General features: G+C 38.0%; 2 protein-coding genes across 3 annotated transcripts; both read left to right on the top strand.

Moving 5' to 3' along the window:
- The first annotated feature begins 353 nt into the window (after positions 1–353).
- yeats4 (YEATS domain containing 4) lies at positions 354–3,096 on the top strand. Its single transcript, XM_067582167.1, has 7 exons — positions 354–593; positions 738–857; positions 1,001–1,067; positions 1,308–1,402; positions 1,702–1,791; positions 2,040–2,127; positions 2,320–3,096. Exons 1-7 carry the CDS (start codon positions 543–545, stop codon positions 2,487–2,489), a joined length of 681 nt encoding a protein of 226 aa, XP_067438268.1. The 5' UTR covers positions 354–542; the 3' UTR covers positions 2,490–3,096.
- A 1,130-nt stretch (positions 3,097–4,226) lies between these two features.
- Positions 4,227–15,541, top strand: napepld (N-acyl phosphatidylethanolamine phospholipase D). 2 transcript variants are annotated; one of them, XM_067582492.1, is made up of 10 exons: positions 4,227–4,450; positions 9,702–9,777; positions 10,299–10,418; positions 10,631–10,771; positions 11,573–11,797; positions 11,894–11,997; positions 12,119–12,284; positions 12,574–12,722; positions 12,918–13,032; positions 13,607–15,541. In XM_067582492.1, the coding sequence occupies exons 1-10, from the start codon at positions 4,356–4,358 to the stop codon at positions 13,736–13,738; spliced, it is 1,323 nt and encodes a 440-aa protein (XP_067438593.1). In that variant the 5' UTR covers positions 4,227–4,355; the 3' UTR covers positions 13,739–15,541. The 2 variants fall into 2 exon arrangements, with proteins under 2 accessions (XP_067438593.1, XP_067438594.1); XM_067582493.1 differs by lacking the exon at positions 4,227–4,450 and adding an exon at positions 7,496–7,800.
- Positions 15,542–16,856: the final 1,315 nt, after the last annotated feature.

The raw sequence follows: 16,856 nt of genomic DNA, 5'->3' as shown, positions 1-16,856 counted from the left end.
TGGCTGTAAAACACCTGCACCAGAACTAAACAATGATTATGCTCACCTAATTACTAATAAGCCACATTGTCTAGTATAATCACATATAAGGGAGCTGAATATGGAAAATGTGTTCAACGGATCGTAATTGCAAATGTACGGCTTTTACTTATGTTGATACACAACTATAAAGGGATTTTACTGATAGGTGTTATTTGTGTAAATAATCTTAAAACATTTTACAGAAGCTAAACTTTCTTTTGCAGTTTGTATGGACAATTCTAGAAAGTAATATTTTTATAGTCGATGTAAGTAACACAACTATTCTTGATCCCTCCTTTGGCCGGAACCTTGTGTCTGGAAGTCTCACACATACCGAACGAGTAAAAACGTTGCACTTCCGGTGCTTGTTCAGCTTGCCGTTTTAAAAATGAAACCGCTGGCTGTAGAAAGTGGACTTTTAATGCTTGAATGGCAGGTTTATTAGATGTGGAAACACACAGTGAAAGAACAACTATTTAGCTTGATCTACGGGACCAACTTAACGCTCCTTTTGCCGTACTATGTTCAAAAAGATGACTGAATTTGGTCCAGATTCCGGGGGGCGGGTTAAGGTAACGCTAGCACTAGAGTAGTTTGAATATTCACTCAAGGAGTTGATGCTTTTAAATATATATTTTGTCTCACCGGTCTTGTATTTATTAGTGTTTTGATATTCATTCTTGTAATTCTTTGTGTTTCCTCTCTGTTGGCTGCAGGGAGTGACAATTGTGAAGCCTATTGTGTTTGGAAATGTTGCACGATATTTTGGGAAGAAGAGAGAGGAGGATGGACACACACACCAGTGGTCTGTCTATGTGAAGCCTTATAGAAATGAGGTTAGACATCCAGAATAGCGTCAAGTCTATGGATTTGACTGATTTGTTTATTTTAGTGTCCCACATTGAATGGTGCCCAGCCCATATGTGTTTAGAAGACACAAGATTATCATTATATATGATGAATTACATTGTTCTTCCAGGATATGTCTGCTTATGTGAAGAAGATCCAGTTCAAGCTACATGAGAGCTATGGTAACCCACTGAGAGGTGAGTAGACCTTTACATTTCAAGTATGGGGTGAGGAAAACTGTGTGTCTGAAACTTTTTGTGTCTTGTTGATTGTACTACCTATATTATGTCAAATAGAGTGTAACTAAACAGAAAATTGAGTGAAGTTTGGTTACACGTCATATAGGCAGCTGTACCTGTTATGGAGTTTTATCTCGTTTCAATGTGAAATAACCTAGTTTGGTCATCTGTGTGTCCATCTCGCCTTGTTACTTCCAGTGGTGACCAAGCCTCCCTACGAGATTACAGAGACCGGCTGGGGGGAGTTTGAGATCATCGTCAAGATCTTCTTCATTGACCCCAATGAGAGACCGGTGAGAGCCACCATTAGTAAACACACATACAGTATCATGAAAATGTTCTAGCTCCATACTAAATCCTTCAAAGTGTGCTTTTTGCAGTATGTTACAGAAATGTACAGTATTATTATGTACTGAAAGAGAGAGTAATGCAGGGAATGTTTTGGACATTATATTCAACAAGTCGCTCTGCATCTAAAAGTACATAATTTGTCTTTTATCCTATGTTGAAATACTAAACAGATGTATTGGCATTTGGTTTACCTGCCTGTATGTGTTGTTAATTCTTATGGATTTCTTTGTCTGTTTGTTAGGTGACTCTGTACCATCTGTTGAAGCTGTTCCAGTCCGACTCCAGTGCCATGCCTAAGAAGACAGTTGTCTCTGAATTCTATGATGAAATGGTATGATTGTCCTTGTGCTACATCTTATTATCTCAGTAATGACTCCACTAAAATGATATTGTTTCTAAGTGCTGCTTTTCATAGAGTTTTCACACATCTGTAACTCCCATAACCCCATGGTGTTAAATTGTATATGTCTGTTGTCTAACATATCATCTTTGTTTTAATATAATACAGGACATGTGTCAGGGAAGTTTGGCTGTGAATAGAGATCTACCTGACTGCTGTGTTTTCTTTTTAATTCTCAGATCTTCCAGGATCCTACAGCCATGATGCAGCAGCTACTGACCACATCAAGACAACTCACCCTGGGAGCATACAAGCATGAGACAGAGTGTACGTATACACAAAGGGAGCTCAAAGGAGAAGTTTGACTATTTCTTGGCTCCGCTGGTTGCCTGGCAACTGGTTCCAGCCAAGAAATAGTCTGGTAGTAATAAATGAATAAGAGTATTTTCCCCAAACTGTTCCTTTTTTAATATGATTTGCTGCAGTTATGGTCATGTGCATACCTTCCTGTTTGTGCAGTCAGTGAGCTGGAGCAGAGGACCAAGGAGAAAATGGAAGCAGCAAAGAAGAGAACCAGCCAGGAGATCACAGAGCTGAAAGATAAATTAAAAGCCAGCAGAGAAAACATCAACCACCTGAAGGCAGAGATCAGGAAACTGGAGGAGGACGGAGACCACAAGGATCACTGAGAGACAGACAAACACACACGCAACACACACTTGGACATGATTATTTGCCAGGGCACAACCTGCATTTTTCTGTGCTCCTGACCTCATCCATGGTTTATAAAACAACACATTTTGTGATAGGTTTTGTGATCATTTCATCTCGTTATTGCATAACCCAGAAAAGACTTGATTAAATAAAAATCTGAACTTTGTAAGTGTTCTCAGCTGTCTTTCCGGGGGCAAGGACAAACAGAGTTTGTGATTGGTTGTTTTGTTTTTTTTCCCTTCTCTTTTCTGCCCTCCTATTTCTAGATTAGTTGGCTGTGAGGTAGAATGACAAAACATTCCCTGTCATTTTCAAATTTGTTTGTTCAATGTTTTAGTCAAGCCATTGTCAAAAAGTCTTTGTGTAATCCTGGTTCCAGTATAACTATAGTGTATTCTACTGGAAGGCACTTCCCTGTGTTGATCCTGGGCTTATCCTTTACAGTGAAACATCCCTGTAGTATGTGTGCCTGCCTGATGAAACACTGATGTTTGTGTGAACAGTTCTCAATGTGAATAGCTCATTTGTTTGTTTTTTTACTGATCGTACAATTTCCTACATAAAGTAATTGTGTTTACAGCATTTGAGTTTTTCTGTTGTAATTGTGAAAGCTTATTCATAAAACATGATGGAATACAGGTGATGCACAGAGAAACAGTAGTTGCATGTGTGGGAGGAAATTCACGCCAACTGGTCTGTCGCATTGTAATGTCATTAACCCTCCCTTATGCGTTAGAAAAGGGTTAACACTTTTAGTGTTCTTGGATCAAATTTGACCAGCAAACAGATGGTTTGGCAACATCCACTATGTATTTTTCTGCATAAACAACCCATAATTATACCGGGTCAAATTTGACCCATAACACAACAGATGTAACTTTCTTTTTGTGGGCATTTAAAAAAAAAAAAGAAAAATGATCAATATGTGTTTTATTGTATTCAGTTGGCCATTGTAGAGGATGTAATGAAGCCTTGTTTTGATCAGAAAAAATTATGTTTCACACATCTAAAGTTGAAAACGGGTCAAATTTGACCCTAACACAATAGGAGGGTTAAAAGCAGGTGCTTACATTATGTGTTCAACATCACATGATATGCTAGAGCAAAGCAGGTCAAACACTGACCCTTCATTTCAAGCAGAGCAGATTCTGACGTCCATGTACAATCCATCTTTTACCCTGACAATGCATACATACATATACTGAATAACTCACTGGGTGTGAAATGGTTCAAGCAAGCAGAAGGGGTTTCAGGGTTTCATGACCTGTCAGCTGTTGAGTGGTTGTATCATTACTCTTTTCATTCATGTGGCCATGAAATTTGTACCTGCTGAAATTAAGTTTGGCATAGTTGGTCACAATCAATAGACTTGTGAAACATAATTATGTGAAATATGATTTGTTTTTTTTTAGGTTTGACTTGATGCACCATCATAGACTTTATCTCAAGCAAAGATGCTGTGGGTGCATGATGTGTTTTCTGTTAAGCAACTCCATATTTTCTACACCCAAAAAAGTTTGATTATATGTCTGGCTTTTGGTATATACTTTTTAAATATATTTTAAGTAAGTAGAAAATATGTGCGCAGCTAAAACATTTAGCATGTACATTTGCAAAGGGGTTATTGAACACTTTTCGTAAAAGCCTAACTGTAAAATTATCAGATTTCCGACAGTCCTTGAAGGCAGCTCGCAGGAAGTTCAGACATTGAATAACTTCCCTGTGTACACACATGGAAGTTTGTGTCCTCCAGCTGTTCTGTGTCATTTTTCAGACACAGATATGGTCAGATACAACAAGATAGAGAGCAATCATTGTTATGTAAGTCTGAACAGTTGTTAATGGCGTGTAGCTGTAAGTTTAACAAATATACAGCGCGACTGAATGTAGGGTTAAAATCTCTCCAGCTGTCCTTCCTCAGGAGGCTGAATTCAAGGTAAGTCTGCAGAAATAGGTTTTATAATTTGACAAAACGTCCTGATAGGAGCTCTGTGGTGTGCTTGTCCAGGGTTTGAGCCGTTATTTCACACTTTGTTTCACTTATACTATGTTTATACTATATCTAAAAGTATTCAAATTGAACTTAGTTATCTAAGTAGAGCCAGAAATGATTCACATATATGGCCAGTGGTGATAATACTTAAATATAAAAGGACTTTTGCAGTAAGTGAAAGCAAAGTTTTGGTATGACGTTCAACAATCAGTCAACAATGTCAGTTAATATGACATTTTTAAAGAATCATCGTCATCGATAATTGTGTTATACGTTATGTGATCAAATTTTAATTTAAACTTTTTAATATTTAATATAGGTATAGGCTACATATTTTGTTTTATTTGCAAGTAACTGTTGAGGAATGGGTCAGGGTTGTATTAATAAATAATATATGAAAATATCAAATGTTAATATTTTCTGGTTCCTTTCGTCCTTTATGATAGTAAATATTTGGGTTGGACTGTTGGTCGGGACAAAACAAGACATTTGAAGTTGCACCTTGAGCTTTGGACAACAGTGATGACATTTTTCACCATTTTCTGATATATAGACCAAACAATTAATCGATAGTGAAAATAATCGTTACTTGCAGCCCTTAGATATATGATTAAACAGGTGCTTAAAAGTAACAAATTAAATATATAAATAATAAATTAAAAAATATATATCTCCCTATCAGGAAAAAATGAAATAAACAAATAAACAATTCAATTTATATTCAAGAAAATAAATGAGTTACTTGGCTACTTTTCTTCACTGTGTTATTAATATTGTTAATTTTCCTTAGAAAACTTACCTTACCCGTACTAGTAGTGGTCATACTAAAATAAGTAAAAATAAATATTAAAAATATTTTGTAGGAAAATTGTATTACTTTTAACTAAATATGCCTTTTTTTTGTTTCAATTTTAGTCAGATTTTAGTCATTTATATATCTTTTTATTTCTTATTTTATTTATTGTACAGATATCCATATACAGAGGTACAAATAGACAGACAAACAATAGAAAACAAAAACAACCAAAAAAAGATTACATTTTTTGGGTGACAAATTAAAGGAAAAACTGTTACAGGCCTGAATGCTTGACCTCTACAGTGAGGGGAACTGGTGGCTCTGTTATGCTTTGGGGGGCATTTTGCTGGCATGGTTTGGGTCCACTTGTCCCCTTAGAGGGAAGGGTCACTGCAAATCAATACAAAGTTGTTCTGAGTGATCACCTTTATCCTATGATGAAACATTTCTATCCTGATGGGAGTGGTCTCTTCCAGGATGACAATGCCCCAATTCATAGGACACGAGGGGTCACTGAATAGTTTGATGGGTATGAAAATGATGTGAATCATATGCTACAGCCTTCGCAGTCACCAGATCTCAACCTGATTGAACACCTATGGGAGATTTTGGACCGATGTGTTTAACAGCACTCTCCATCATCATCATCAAAACACCAAATAAGGGAATATCTTTTGGAAGAATGGTGTTCCTCAACCTTGACATTGATTCTACAAGTCTGTTGAACTCTTCTGGAGGGATGAACACCATCCTTCAAACACTAGCAGTTGGTTGCAAATTGCAACCAACTAAATACCCCCCCCCCCCCCCCCCCCCCCCCCCCCCCACCTACATTGGCCGCAAAACTCACAAAAAAGGCAAAAAATGCAAAAGGCCCTCTCTAGTAGTGTTTGGTTTGTCCATTCTGGGCTACTGTAGAAACATAGCGGTGAAACATGGCAGCCTCTGTGGAAGAGGACCCACTCCCTATGTAGATATAAAGGGCTCATTCTAAGGTAACAAAAACAAAATTCTTATTTTCATGGGATTATACACCAATTAAAACATACTTATGAATGTTATATTCCATTTCTGCCAAGTCCACTCCACTAGATGCCACTAAATTCTACACACTGCACCTTTAAATGTCTTGTTTTGTCCCAATCAACAGTCCTCAACCCAAAGATATTCAGTTCACTATCATAGAGGACTAAAGAAACCAGGAAATATTCACATTCAAGAAGTTGGAAGCTGTGAAGTTGTGCATTTGTTCTTAAAAAATGAAAAACAACAATGAACAATGAAAAAAACAATTAAGCGATTATCAAAATAGTTGACGATTAATTATCTTTTGATCGACTATTTAATTAATCATCAAATCATTGCAGCTCTAGTACACTGAACTGGAATGTTCAGGTGATAATTCACTAATGAAAACATATTTATGAATTAGAGCCTGACCGATATATCAGTCAACCAATTTTATTGGCCAATATTGGCCAATCATAGATATATCGGTATCGTGTATATATTGTCCAATATGCGTTGATTTTTTTTAAAAATTTGTATAGGCAGTATTTTGTACATATTTGATCCTTTTTCTTAATTCAAGTTTAACGTATAGGCTACATGTGTTTTCTGTTCTGTGTTTCTTTTATTTATAGTTTTTTTTTATAATTATTAAATTCCCAGTGAAGTTTACTGTTTCAGTGCACTGATACAATGAAGTTTATTAATAAACTGTAAAATATCCTGGCTCCATTGCATAGCTTTGTCACAAGTGTTTTATAACCACATTTGAAGGATCATTGCAAAAAAATGTGTGTGTATACATTCTGTATGTATAAGATTATTGGCCGATATATCAATATCGGAATTTTTTTACTCCCTAACATTGCTATCGGCAGTATCGGTCGGGCTCTATTATGAATATTATATTCCATTTCTGCCAATTGATCACCCTAAATCCTTCACACTGGTCCTTAAAATAAGGACCACAAACATCTATGATGGGACAGTAACTCAACTGAATGTTTTCCTAATATTTTTATTAGAGCACTTCTCTTTCAATATATTAGTTTCACCAATATAAATATTTTCCACACAATCTTCAGCATTAAAAGGAAGGTGTAAAGCATCATTATATATGTTTGGACTGCTGCAGTCAAAGCGGGAGTTTCTCGGGCGGTCACATGATCAGAGGGTTTAGCACTGACGTCAGAGAAACAGAGCTGGTACCGACTAATGATCCTCACCGTCCGGCTGCGTTTAAAGAAACTTACCTCTGAACGACGTCCTAACCAGCAGCATTCACTGTTTGTCTTTGAAGTTTCCCGTCGCCACTCATTAAGAGACTCGTTACAGTAATGCAAACGGTATTGGAAATGCACAGTGAACCGTGTAGTTACCGATAATGTTACCTAGCTCGCATTAACGCAGCGTATGGCTAACGTACACACAACAATGTCTCCTCGCTAAGAAAACAACTGGTGCTATTTCTGTTGCGTTCACGTTTCAGGTAAGTTGATCCGAAAATAGTTTGTTTTGAAGCCTGTAACGACGCTCGTGATACTCGGATAATGACTGTGTGGTGGCCTTGTATCCAGTGGCATTTTAATATCTGTTATATCACTATGTTTTTACCAAAGGGACACATTTTTTGCAAGGCTAGTATTCTGCTAAAATGTACTTTAATTGTATTGTAGTAAGTATTTATGTTGCAGGTGTTGTAGTCAGTTTGTCAGTGTTGTCTTTCCTGTGTGTCAGTGTCTGTGCACACATTTTAAACAGGAAATAATAGAAGATGTCTTAAGTTGTTAAGACTTTGTTTATCATATGTTGTGGCAGTCAGTATCACAGGGACTAGACTCATTCATGTTTAGACTAGTGTGTTATAACAGCATGTTCACTCTTGAAAGTTACATCGTGAGAGGAATCTGGCCTGCAAAATGTGACAATATGTGATTGATTTTCCCTTTGCTAAACGCGGGTATTGTGTCATGTGTTGAAACAGCTTGTCTCAATTTAATTTAACTACACAACAGAGGAACAGAGAGAGACAGACGGCAGGCTGCAGCGTTTTGTCGTTCATATGACCACATCAGGGCACGCTGGCTGGCTTACACAGATCTTTGTTTTGGTTGTCAACCACAGAGCTCCATTGTTGTCCCAGTGTCTGTGTGTAGTGTGCAGTTAAAAGTCCATTCATGAGGCTGAGTGCATCATCAGCACGCCATAACTTCAATGTATGGGGTTCCCCGAAGACAGCAAATGCACTGTGGGCTTTCATACAGCATTCACGCAACGGCACGTACACTTGGTAGTCATAAATTTCTCTTATACAAATTAAGGGACCATTATAATTGATATTTGATAGCAATGAAGGCCATCATCAAGTGCATTTGTTCATATAAGTGCATGAAGAAGATATTCATGAGTAGATAGTAGTTATTAAGGGTGTGTCCTGCACTGTAATTGCTGTGGATAATGGCAGGATAAGGAAGAGGTGTTATAATAGACTTGCTGGCACAGGAGTGTGTAGGTGCCAACATCAGTTTATGCACCATGTAAATGTAGGTGTTTGTTTTCATAGCCCTAAACTAAAATGTCAAATTCACTCTCATGTTTGCAACTCTCTTTCGTTCTTTTTTTGTCACACATATTTAACCCAGAACTCATTGAGGAAGTATGTTTTTTTTATTATTTTTATCAAGGGCAGGTCTTTTGTTCAATTTAGGGCTCAACTCATAGTTAAAGAATCATTGCACCATGTTTCAGTTGGATAATGTACAAGAAGGAAGTAGCAAGCTGCTGCACTGTAACTGCACTGATGTAACAATATGAGTCAAAGATTTGAACATTTGTTTTGATAGTTAACACAGCCTGTTTACACGTCTGAAATATTTGTACCATGCATGCATCAGCCCACACACCCAATCAGCATTACACATGAGTCAAAACTGAGCTCTGTGTTTGTTATCTGTCACACTAAGGAGGAGGAAACTTGTTTTCTTAATGTGTCCTGCCAGCAAAAGTTAATAGATAAAAGGAAAAAAAGAGAGAGAGACATCATATTAGCCACTAGGTTAGTTTTGGATTCATTTGAATACAGCGCAGTTAATCGTTATCTGTGTCTGATTATTCCTCTTTCTGCCTCATGCAAACTAGTACGGTTTAACTGTCGGCTGTTGTCACAGTGGCGTTAAGGTTAGTGAATGCATCCTGCTTATAACTGGGTCAGTTTGAATGTGTAACGTTGTCACCATCCTCAGGAGTTTCTGGTGTGCTGTCGAGCGAGGCAAGTGACCCCCGGTTCCTTTAGGATGGCACCACAGGAGAAAGCTGTGATTTTACTGACTGTGAAGAACATTCATAGTTAAAGGTGTGTGTTGTGTGTGTGTGTGTGTGTGTGTGTGATAGGTGTGGTGGTGAGCCTATGGAGAAGCCATCGTCTTCAGACAGAGCAGCGCTGGAGGAGAGAAAAGGCCTGGTGGAGGTAACACAGGCTTCTCATTTGCTTATTGTTATTTGTTAACAAGATGTAGTTTTTCAGTGGAAGAAATATTTCTAAACAAATTTTGTCATGGGATGTGTGTTTCCGTGGTTGCTAGCTGTCCAAATGTGGTTGTAAATTTTATACCTGAGAGCTGAAATTTTCACTTTCAGTGTTATCTGTTGATTTTTGTGACAGGGGATACCTGTTTAAATGATCAAAGATCAAATAATAAATCATTTAACATTGAAAACACCATGAATTTCCTGATTTCCTCATTTTTTTTGCAAACTTTGTTTATTTGACAGCAAATAATACTCAGGAATCCAGACAGAAACAGTCAGCAGCAACATTTAAAAATGGCATTTTACCAGCTACAGCTAAATCTTTAAGGTACAACAGGAAGGATTGTTGGTTATGTGGTTAAGGGTTCTAATTTCCCACCTTGTTTCAGATGTCTTAGGGATTGCAAACAGACTCCATCATTCTGTGTGTGTGTATTTGTGTTTGTATGCGTACTCCAGGATGGTGGAGTGCTTAGAGGGGCTGAGGGCGGAGAAGCGGATCCTCAGGTGCCGACCCAGAGGAAGAGCAGCTCCTCTCGCTCCTCCCGCAAAAGCTTCCGCCTGGACTATCGGCTGGAGGTAAAAACCCCCACCTCCCCGTCACACATCCTGCAGTCTAAAAAAACCTCCCTCTTCTACCTGAGACACAGACACACCTCCTTTTCAGCCTCCACCTCAAACCTCCTCATTTCCATATACGCCCTTTCCTGCTTAGGTTTATGTACAGAAACAGCAGACATTTTCAAGCTTGATATAAGTGACTAAAATATAATTGTTTAACGTTATTGCAGGAGGACGTGACCAAGTCTTCTCGAGACAAACATGGCCGCTGGATCAACCCCTGGTCCACATGGCGGTTCCCTTCTTACCCCACCCTGCTCAGGTTCCTGTTGCTGGACAAAAATCACAGCAATGTACCAACTAGTAAAGAGGTGGGTAATTATTAGGGATTATGTTAAAAAAAACAGGGCTTTACTCTATGATTAGTATCGGATTGGTCATGGATGTTGTTTTAAATGTAACACTTTCTATAATATATACGAACTTGTATTATCTTTACAGTGATCAGTATTAGAGGTCATATTTCCTACCTCTGCTGGTAGAAACGTTGCCCTTTGTCGACTCAACCCACACACTATTTATAGCACCTAGTGGAAACGTTGCTGAGCTCAGTAACGGCTTAACGGGCTTCAAAGGCTGCTTTCACACAGCAATAGAAAAGAATTTAACCCATTAATTGCTTTTGCTGATCAGTGTTTTGTTGTATGAGAACTTACAAGAATAGGTGTTAAAAAAAAATCAACAACCAGAGAGGTCATAGGTCAAATGTTTGATGATGGAAGGGTAGTTCACAGTGCTAACAGTGAGTTAGGATGCAGCTTTTTAAATTATATGCATAAATATTGGCCAGATAGAGAGAAAACTCAGAGCTTTTCAGCTGTATGGCCAGTGTGTTCCATTATTTAAAAAAAAAAAGCAAAATCCCACCTCAGCTGTTTATCCTTGTGATGTTGCCAAACATTTTAAAATTGAGGATAAATCAGTCCTGCAAGCAGCAACAAAACCATGCTGATGAGATTATGGGATTATGGTTAATTTAGTTTTTTCATTTCAACATCTCTGATGCAGTCTCTCACTGCCTTCTCTGTCTGTTTCACCGTCTCTTCCTATAACCGATCCTCCCTTTTGTTAATTCCTCTGTGTTGCCATTACTCTCTATCCTCCACCTGCAGGCCCTAGACAGTGAGCTCCCAGTGATGGAACCGTACTTTGTGCAGAACCCAAGCCACTGTGACTCCAGTCCAGGTCTGAGAGTCACCTGGCTGGGTCACGCCACAGTTCTGGTTGAAATGGACGGGCTGAACATTCTGACAGACCCGATTTTCAGCCAGAGGGCCTCACCGTTCCAGTTCATGGGGCCTAAAAGGTTCAGAGGGCCCCCCTGCACTGTGGAACAGGTTTGGTATTTTTTTAATTTTTCAATATTGCAATGATCTCTCACCATCGCACTATTTTCATATCTCTGTTGTCTTATTTCCCCTCCCTCCCTCCAGCTGCCCAGGATCGATGCTGTCGTCATTAGTCACTCTCATTATGATCACCTGGATGCTGGATCTGTGGCCAGCCTTAACGAACGCTTTGGAGGGGAGCTACGCTGGTGTGTGTGATGCATTGAAAGATAGCAGTCAACAACCAATGTGCCTTTGATGCTAGTCAGCAAAAATCACACTTTTAATATTAATTCCAAGCGTGCGTGTGTGTGTGTGTGTGTTTCATAGGTTCGTGCCCCTTGGTTTAATGGACTGGCTGGTGAAAGTGGGCTGTGAGAACGTGATGGAGCTGGATTGGTGGGAGGAGAACTGTGTGCCGGGTCACGATGATGTCACATTTGTCTGCACACCCTCTCAGCACTGGAGCAAACGCACCGCGCTGGACGATAACAAGGTAATTGATTCAAATGATTAATTATTGATAAGATTGTAACTTTATGCATTAATTAATTCCTTTTTAGAATACATTTTGCAAAAAATATGTTCATACAAACGTCAAGTCAAATTCATGATATGAATCTTGAAAGCATCAAAAACTGAACCACTTTTGTAGAACTTGGTGATGAAATAAGTCTTTAATTCAGTCACTTTCAATCAAGCACAAAACAGCAGTTTTAAATTGAGATCAAAGCAGATTCTTTTAATAAAAAACACATTGTTCCTCTTCTCCCGTTTCCTCTCAGTCTTTATGGGGCAGCTGGTCTGTTTTAGGTCCAGAACATCGCTTCTTCTTCGCTGGTGATACTGGTTACTGCCCATCTTTCCAGGAGATTGGGCGACGCTTTGGCCCATTTGACCTCGCAGCAATTCCTATTGGAGCTTACCTGCCCAGGTACTGTATGAAATTTACACACCTCACATGACACATCAACACTTAAAAAATAATAATAGACCAGCAGAAATGCAATCTCTAAACTATAAACTTTAGTTACTTAATGCTGTATAAATTCTGTTATAATTATCACTGAACATTTTAAAAGTCCACGCACAAGAGACAGACTTGTAAGAATATTCTTTGGTTGTTCAGGGATGTGATGCAGGGGCAGCATGTAGACCCAGAGGAGGCTGTTCAGATTCACCAAGACCTTCAGGCCAAACAGTCTGTTGCTATTCACTGGGGAACCTTTGCCCTCGCCTATGAGGTAGGTGTGTCTGTAGCAGCAAACATGTAGTCATTTGGTTAATGACTAGCTTATGCTTTGTGTGCATGCCATGGATTAACATACAAGATCAAATAAGGAAAGTCTGTTTTGGTGTATCAACAACAAGTTTTATTGGGAATTTTTTTTCTGTGCGATGCAGAAAAATGTCTGTTTAAAACTGCAGTGGTTTGTGGGTTAGTATTATAAATCCCAGTAGTTCAGAGAGTTCTGTTTGTCACTGGTTTCAGAGATGGAGACATAAAAGCCAAAGAGAGTGTTATGGGAGGTAAAAAAAAAAAAAAAAAAGTGCTTTGACACTCTATTATGTTCTGGCAACACAAACCAAACAAAAGTTTCATTGTTTGTTAAGCTGCATGACTATTTCTGCAGCTAACACGGCTTAATGTAGCCCTCTGGCTCGCTGCCGCGCTCGGAATAGTTAGATGAGCTGACAAAAGTCTGTAGTGAACAGTCAAAAAAAAACTGTAGCACTGAGCTAAAATAAACTTGTCGAAAGTATGGTCATGTACAGATAGTCTTCAACTCTCTCTCCTCCTGTCCCTGCTTCACCCAGTACTACCTGGAGCCACCGGTTCGTCTCAGAGAGGCCTTGGAACAGAAAGGACTGAAACCAGAATCCTTCTTCACCTTGCATCACGGGGAGTCTCGCCTTATAGCCTCACAGGGACGAGAAGTGTTTGACTGATACTGTCTGTGGCTGTTTTGTGGGCTGATTTTTAGATTTGTGTCTGTAACAAAAGTTGAGAACATTTTGTTTGAAACGCATACACATATTCAGCTTTCAATGGAGAAAAGAAAATGTTCTACAATACTGTTTACATACTGAATGTTTGCCTTGCCATAATCACAGCAGGCAGCACTACCTACAGCAGCTGTTAAGCTACTAAAAAGAAACATCTTTACATAATAGAATACATGTTAGTTGTTTAGGGCAAAGATCAGCACTTAATACTGTATGGCCAGTGTTTGTACAGTCTGTTACGTACAGTGTGCAGCTGAAAAGTCAAATAGATTTAGATCATTTTACTAGTTTTTTATCAGCGTTAAAAGAGAGAAATTAATCACAGGTGACAAAGTGCTCCTGTTTTTTTTTGTGATCCCAAAGAAGAACATAACAGCTATAAATAATTACACTTAGAACATTTTCTGCAGTTATTTTGTGTCTCCATGAAGTGATCATTTGCATTTTGCTGCACATTCATTTCAAAAGGTGTTTTTGTGGTTTACATGCTGCTTCAGAAAGCTTTCAGCCCCGAGGAGAAAAGATTGCCGGCTGATACAATGTTCTGCACCGGAGGAGTAAGTTAAGAAACTAGGAAATGTTTATTACTATGGTAATCAGCGCTCTTTGAGTGGAGATTATTATATAGGTAAAACTGATGATGAACCACAAACCTTCACCATCATGCTGGACTGGAGACTGCAGTTATGGTCAGTTGGACTTCTTGTGAGCTGTAATATAAACAGAAAATGATTTAACTCTTAGAAAGTTATTTAGAGTAGTGATTTTTAAAAGATTAGTGCTGGCCAATGCCACAATATAAAAAAAGGTATCCAATTATATTCTGAATGTATTCTGGCCAACTATATGCGACACTGAAGTGTAAGAAGAAAATCTATTTTTGTTTTCTATATGATAAACTCCCAACCGCTGTATGCTAACAGAAATTGCAGATGCGTGCAGGAGTCGAGCTGGGTTCAACTTCATGCACTGCAAATATTGTGGATTGTTGCTGCTTCAGACATTTGTTTCTAATGCTCTGAAACCACAACACAAAAGATTTTTTTTTTCCCCTCTTTGCTTATCAGTGTGATCATTTACGTTTTCACATCTTAGAACTTTCTTCACAGAGAAACGGTAGAATCATTTTAGCACTTGACTGTTCAAGTGATTTCTTTTAAAAAAGAAAAAAGAAAAAAAAAGTTTTATTGCCGAATCTTTTCAGCCAGAATGTAATAGGATAGACAGCAGCACAATGTTGAGCTCATTTACTGTAGAAGCCTGATTTTAACTACAAGGCCAAACTGGGATAATTGTTTACATTTGATCCATATGACTAAATCATTTTACATTTTGCTTGTTTTTTTACTGTCAACAATTTAGAACTGAACTTCCAAACAGTGCTTTCAAATATGTTACTGGTAACCATCAGATTTGGAGGATATTCAATCCATTATTTGTAGAATTTGAAAGTTTGTAACTTTGGTGCCCCCAAGTGGTAGACAGCGATTTGTTTCAATCTGCAACAATTCAGTGGGGATTTTGCATTAAACAATGAAATGAGGCATAAAAATATTTCCTGCTCTTTGATTCTGCATTTTTATTGGCCTTTTAAACTGTGGTTCATGTAAAAAAAAGAAGAAAAAAAAATGATGTTACACTGCCAGAGTACATACTCTACATACTACCATATAATGTCAGTAGGTTGGTGTGTATGCTACTTGTGGAGATATAAAATAAATGAGTACTGTACATCACTTAAGTCAATTCTTGTGTATGAATATTTTTTAATTACCATGGTAAAGTAATATTGACAGCTCAAATGCTCAGATGTCTTCAAAAAGATTCAACTGCTCTTGTATTTTTAATAGGCAGAGTTTCTGACATTACAGTCAGTTATAATAGCTGTCAGTGATTGTCTACAGGAAGAAAAAGACTATGTTTTAAAAATAATAGGCTTTTGACATGCATATGAAGTAAGTGCAGATTAGCAAAATTGATTTAGACAGGTGACTATTATCACACAAACCAGAACAGAAAATGATATTTAACCTTAAGAACTATTTTGGAGCCTGAAACAGATGTTTTCTGTTTGATGTTGAAGATCAGCTTCACTGTAAACGTAACCACTGATGTCAGTGGTAATTTAGGTTGGCATGACAGTAAAGCAGTTGGCCACTTGGTGGGCGAACACAAAAAAAGCAGCTTTTTATGAAACAGGAGCTAAATTAAGACAGAAGTATGAGAAGCTGAAAAAAGTTAGATATCCTGCTTAGGTAAATGAGCAATAATAGGATTTTTTCAGTGAATAAAATAAAGACTGTAGAGTAATTAAGAGTCAGTCGTGAACAGGTTGGGTGCCAGAAGGGAGAATAATCATAACCCTTTCACTTCCTAAGTAAATATATAAATGGTAAATATAGCTGTTTTTACACTGTGAACAAAAACTACATATCTGCTGGTTGAATATAAAACTAAATAAGTAATCATAATAGATCCAAAGCAACCAGATAGTAGTTATGGGTACACTTTATATTTCTTTTTCTTTCTTGTCCATCTTCAGTAAGTCAATGGCCATTAAATCAATGAATTTACTCCAGAACCTTATCATGATAATCAATGAATGAACACCAAACATGTTGATGAGAGTAAAAGGAAGAAAGACTTAACTTTTGGTTTGATGCAATAAAGAAGTTGAAATCCAGATCTGAGCAGGACAAGTAAAGAATAATAATAATAATAAAAAAAGAAATCATTCAGGCCTGCTCCAGGATCAGCTCTCATCTAGCAGCACAGATTGTTGTCCACATGGGAAGTCCAGGAAACTCAGCTGGTTCTTGAAACAACTGCAACACCACTTTTTAAATGTCCTTCACTACTTTTGTTTTAGATGTTAAATGTAAAGAAACTGGTTTAAGTCTTTAAATGTCCCCTTTCTAAAGCAGAATAACACCTTTCTGTTCTCCTCCATTCTGCATTTGTTAGATTTACCCCCTCCCCCTCCCCTCACAGCTGTCTCTCATTAGTCTCCTCAAATCTCCTGACAAAGTTTGAAAGGGCAACGCTGCACCTTTCTGTCTCT

The sequence above is a fragment of the Thunnus thynnus genome, chromosome 23 (genome assembly GCF_963924715.1).
Source record: "Thunnus thynnus chromosome 23, fThuThy2.1, whole genome shotgun sequence".
Taxonomy (NCBI): domain Eukaryota; kingdom Metazoa; phylum Chordata; class Actinopteri; order Scombriformes; family Scombridae; genus Thunnus; species Thunnus thynnus.
This window is presented reverse-complemented; position numbering and strand designations above follow the sequence as displayed.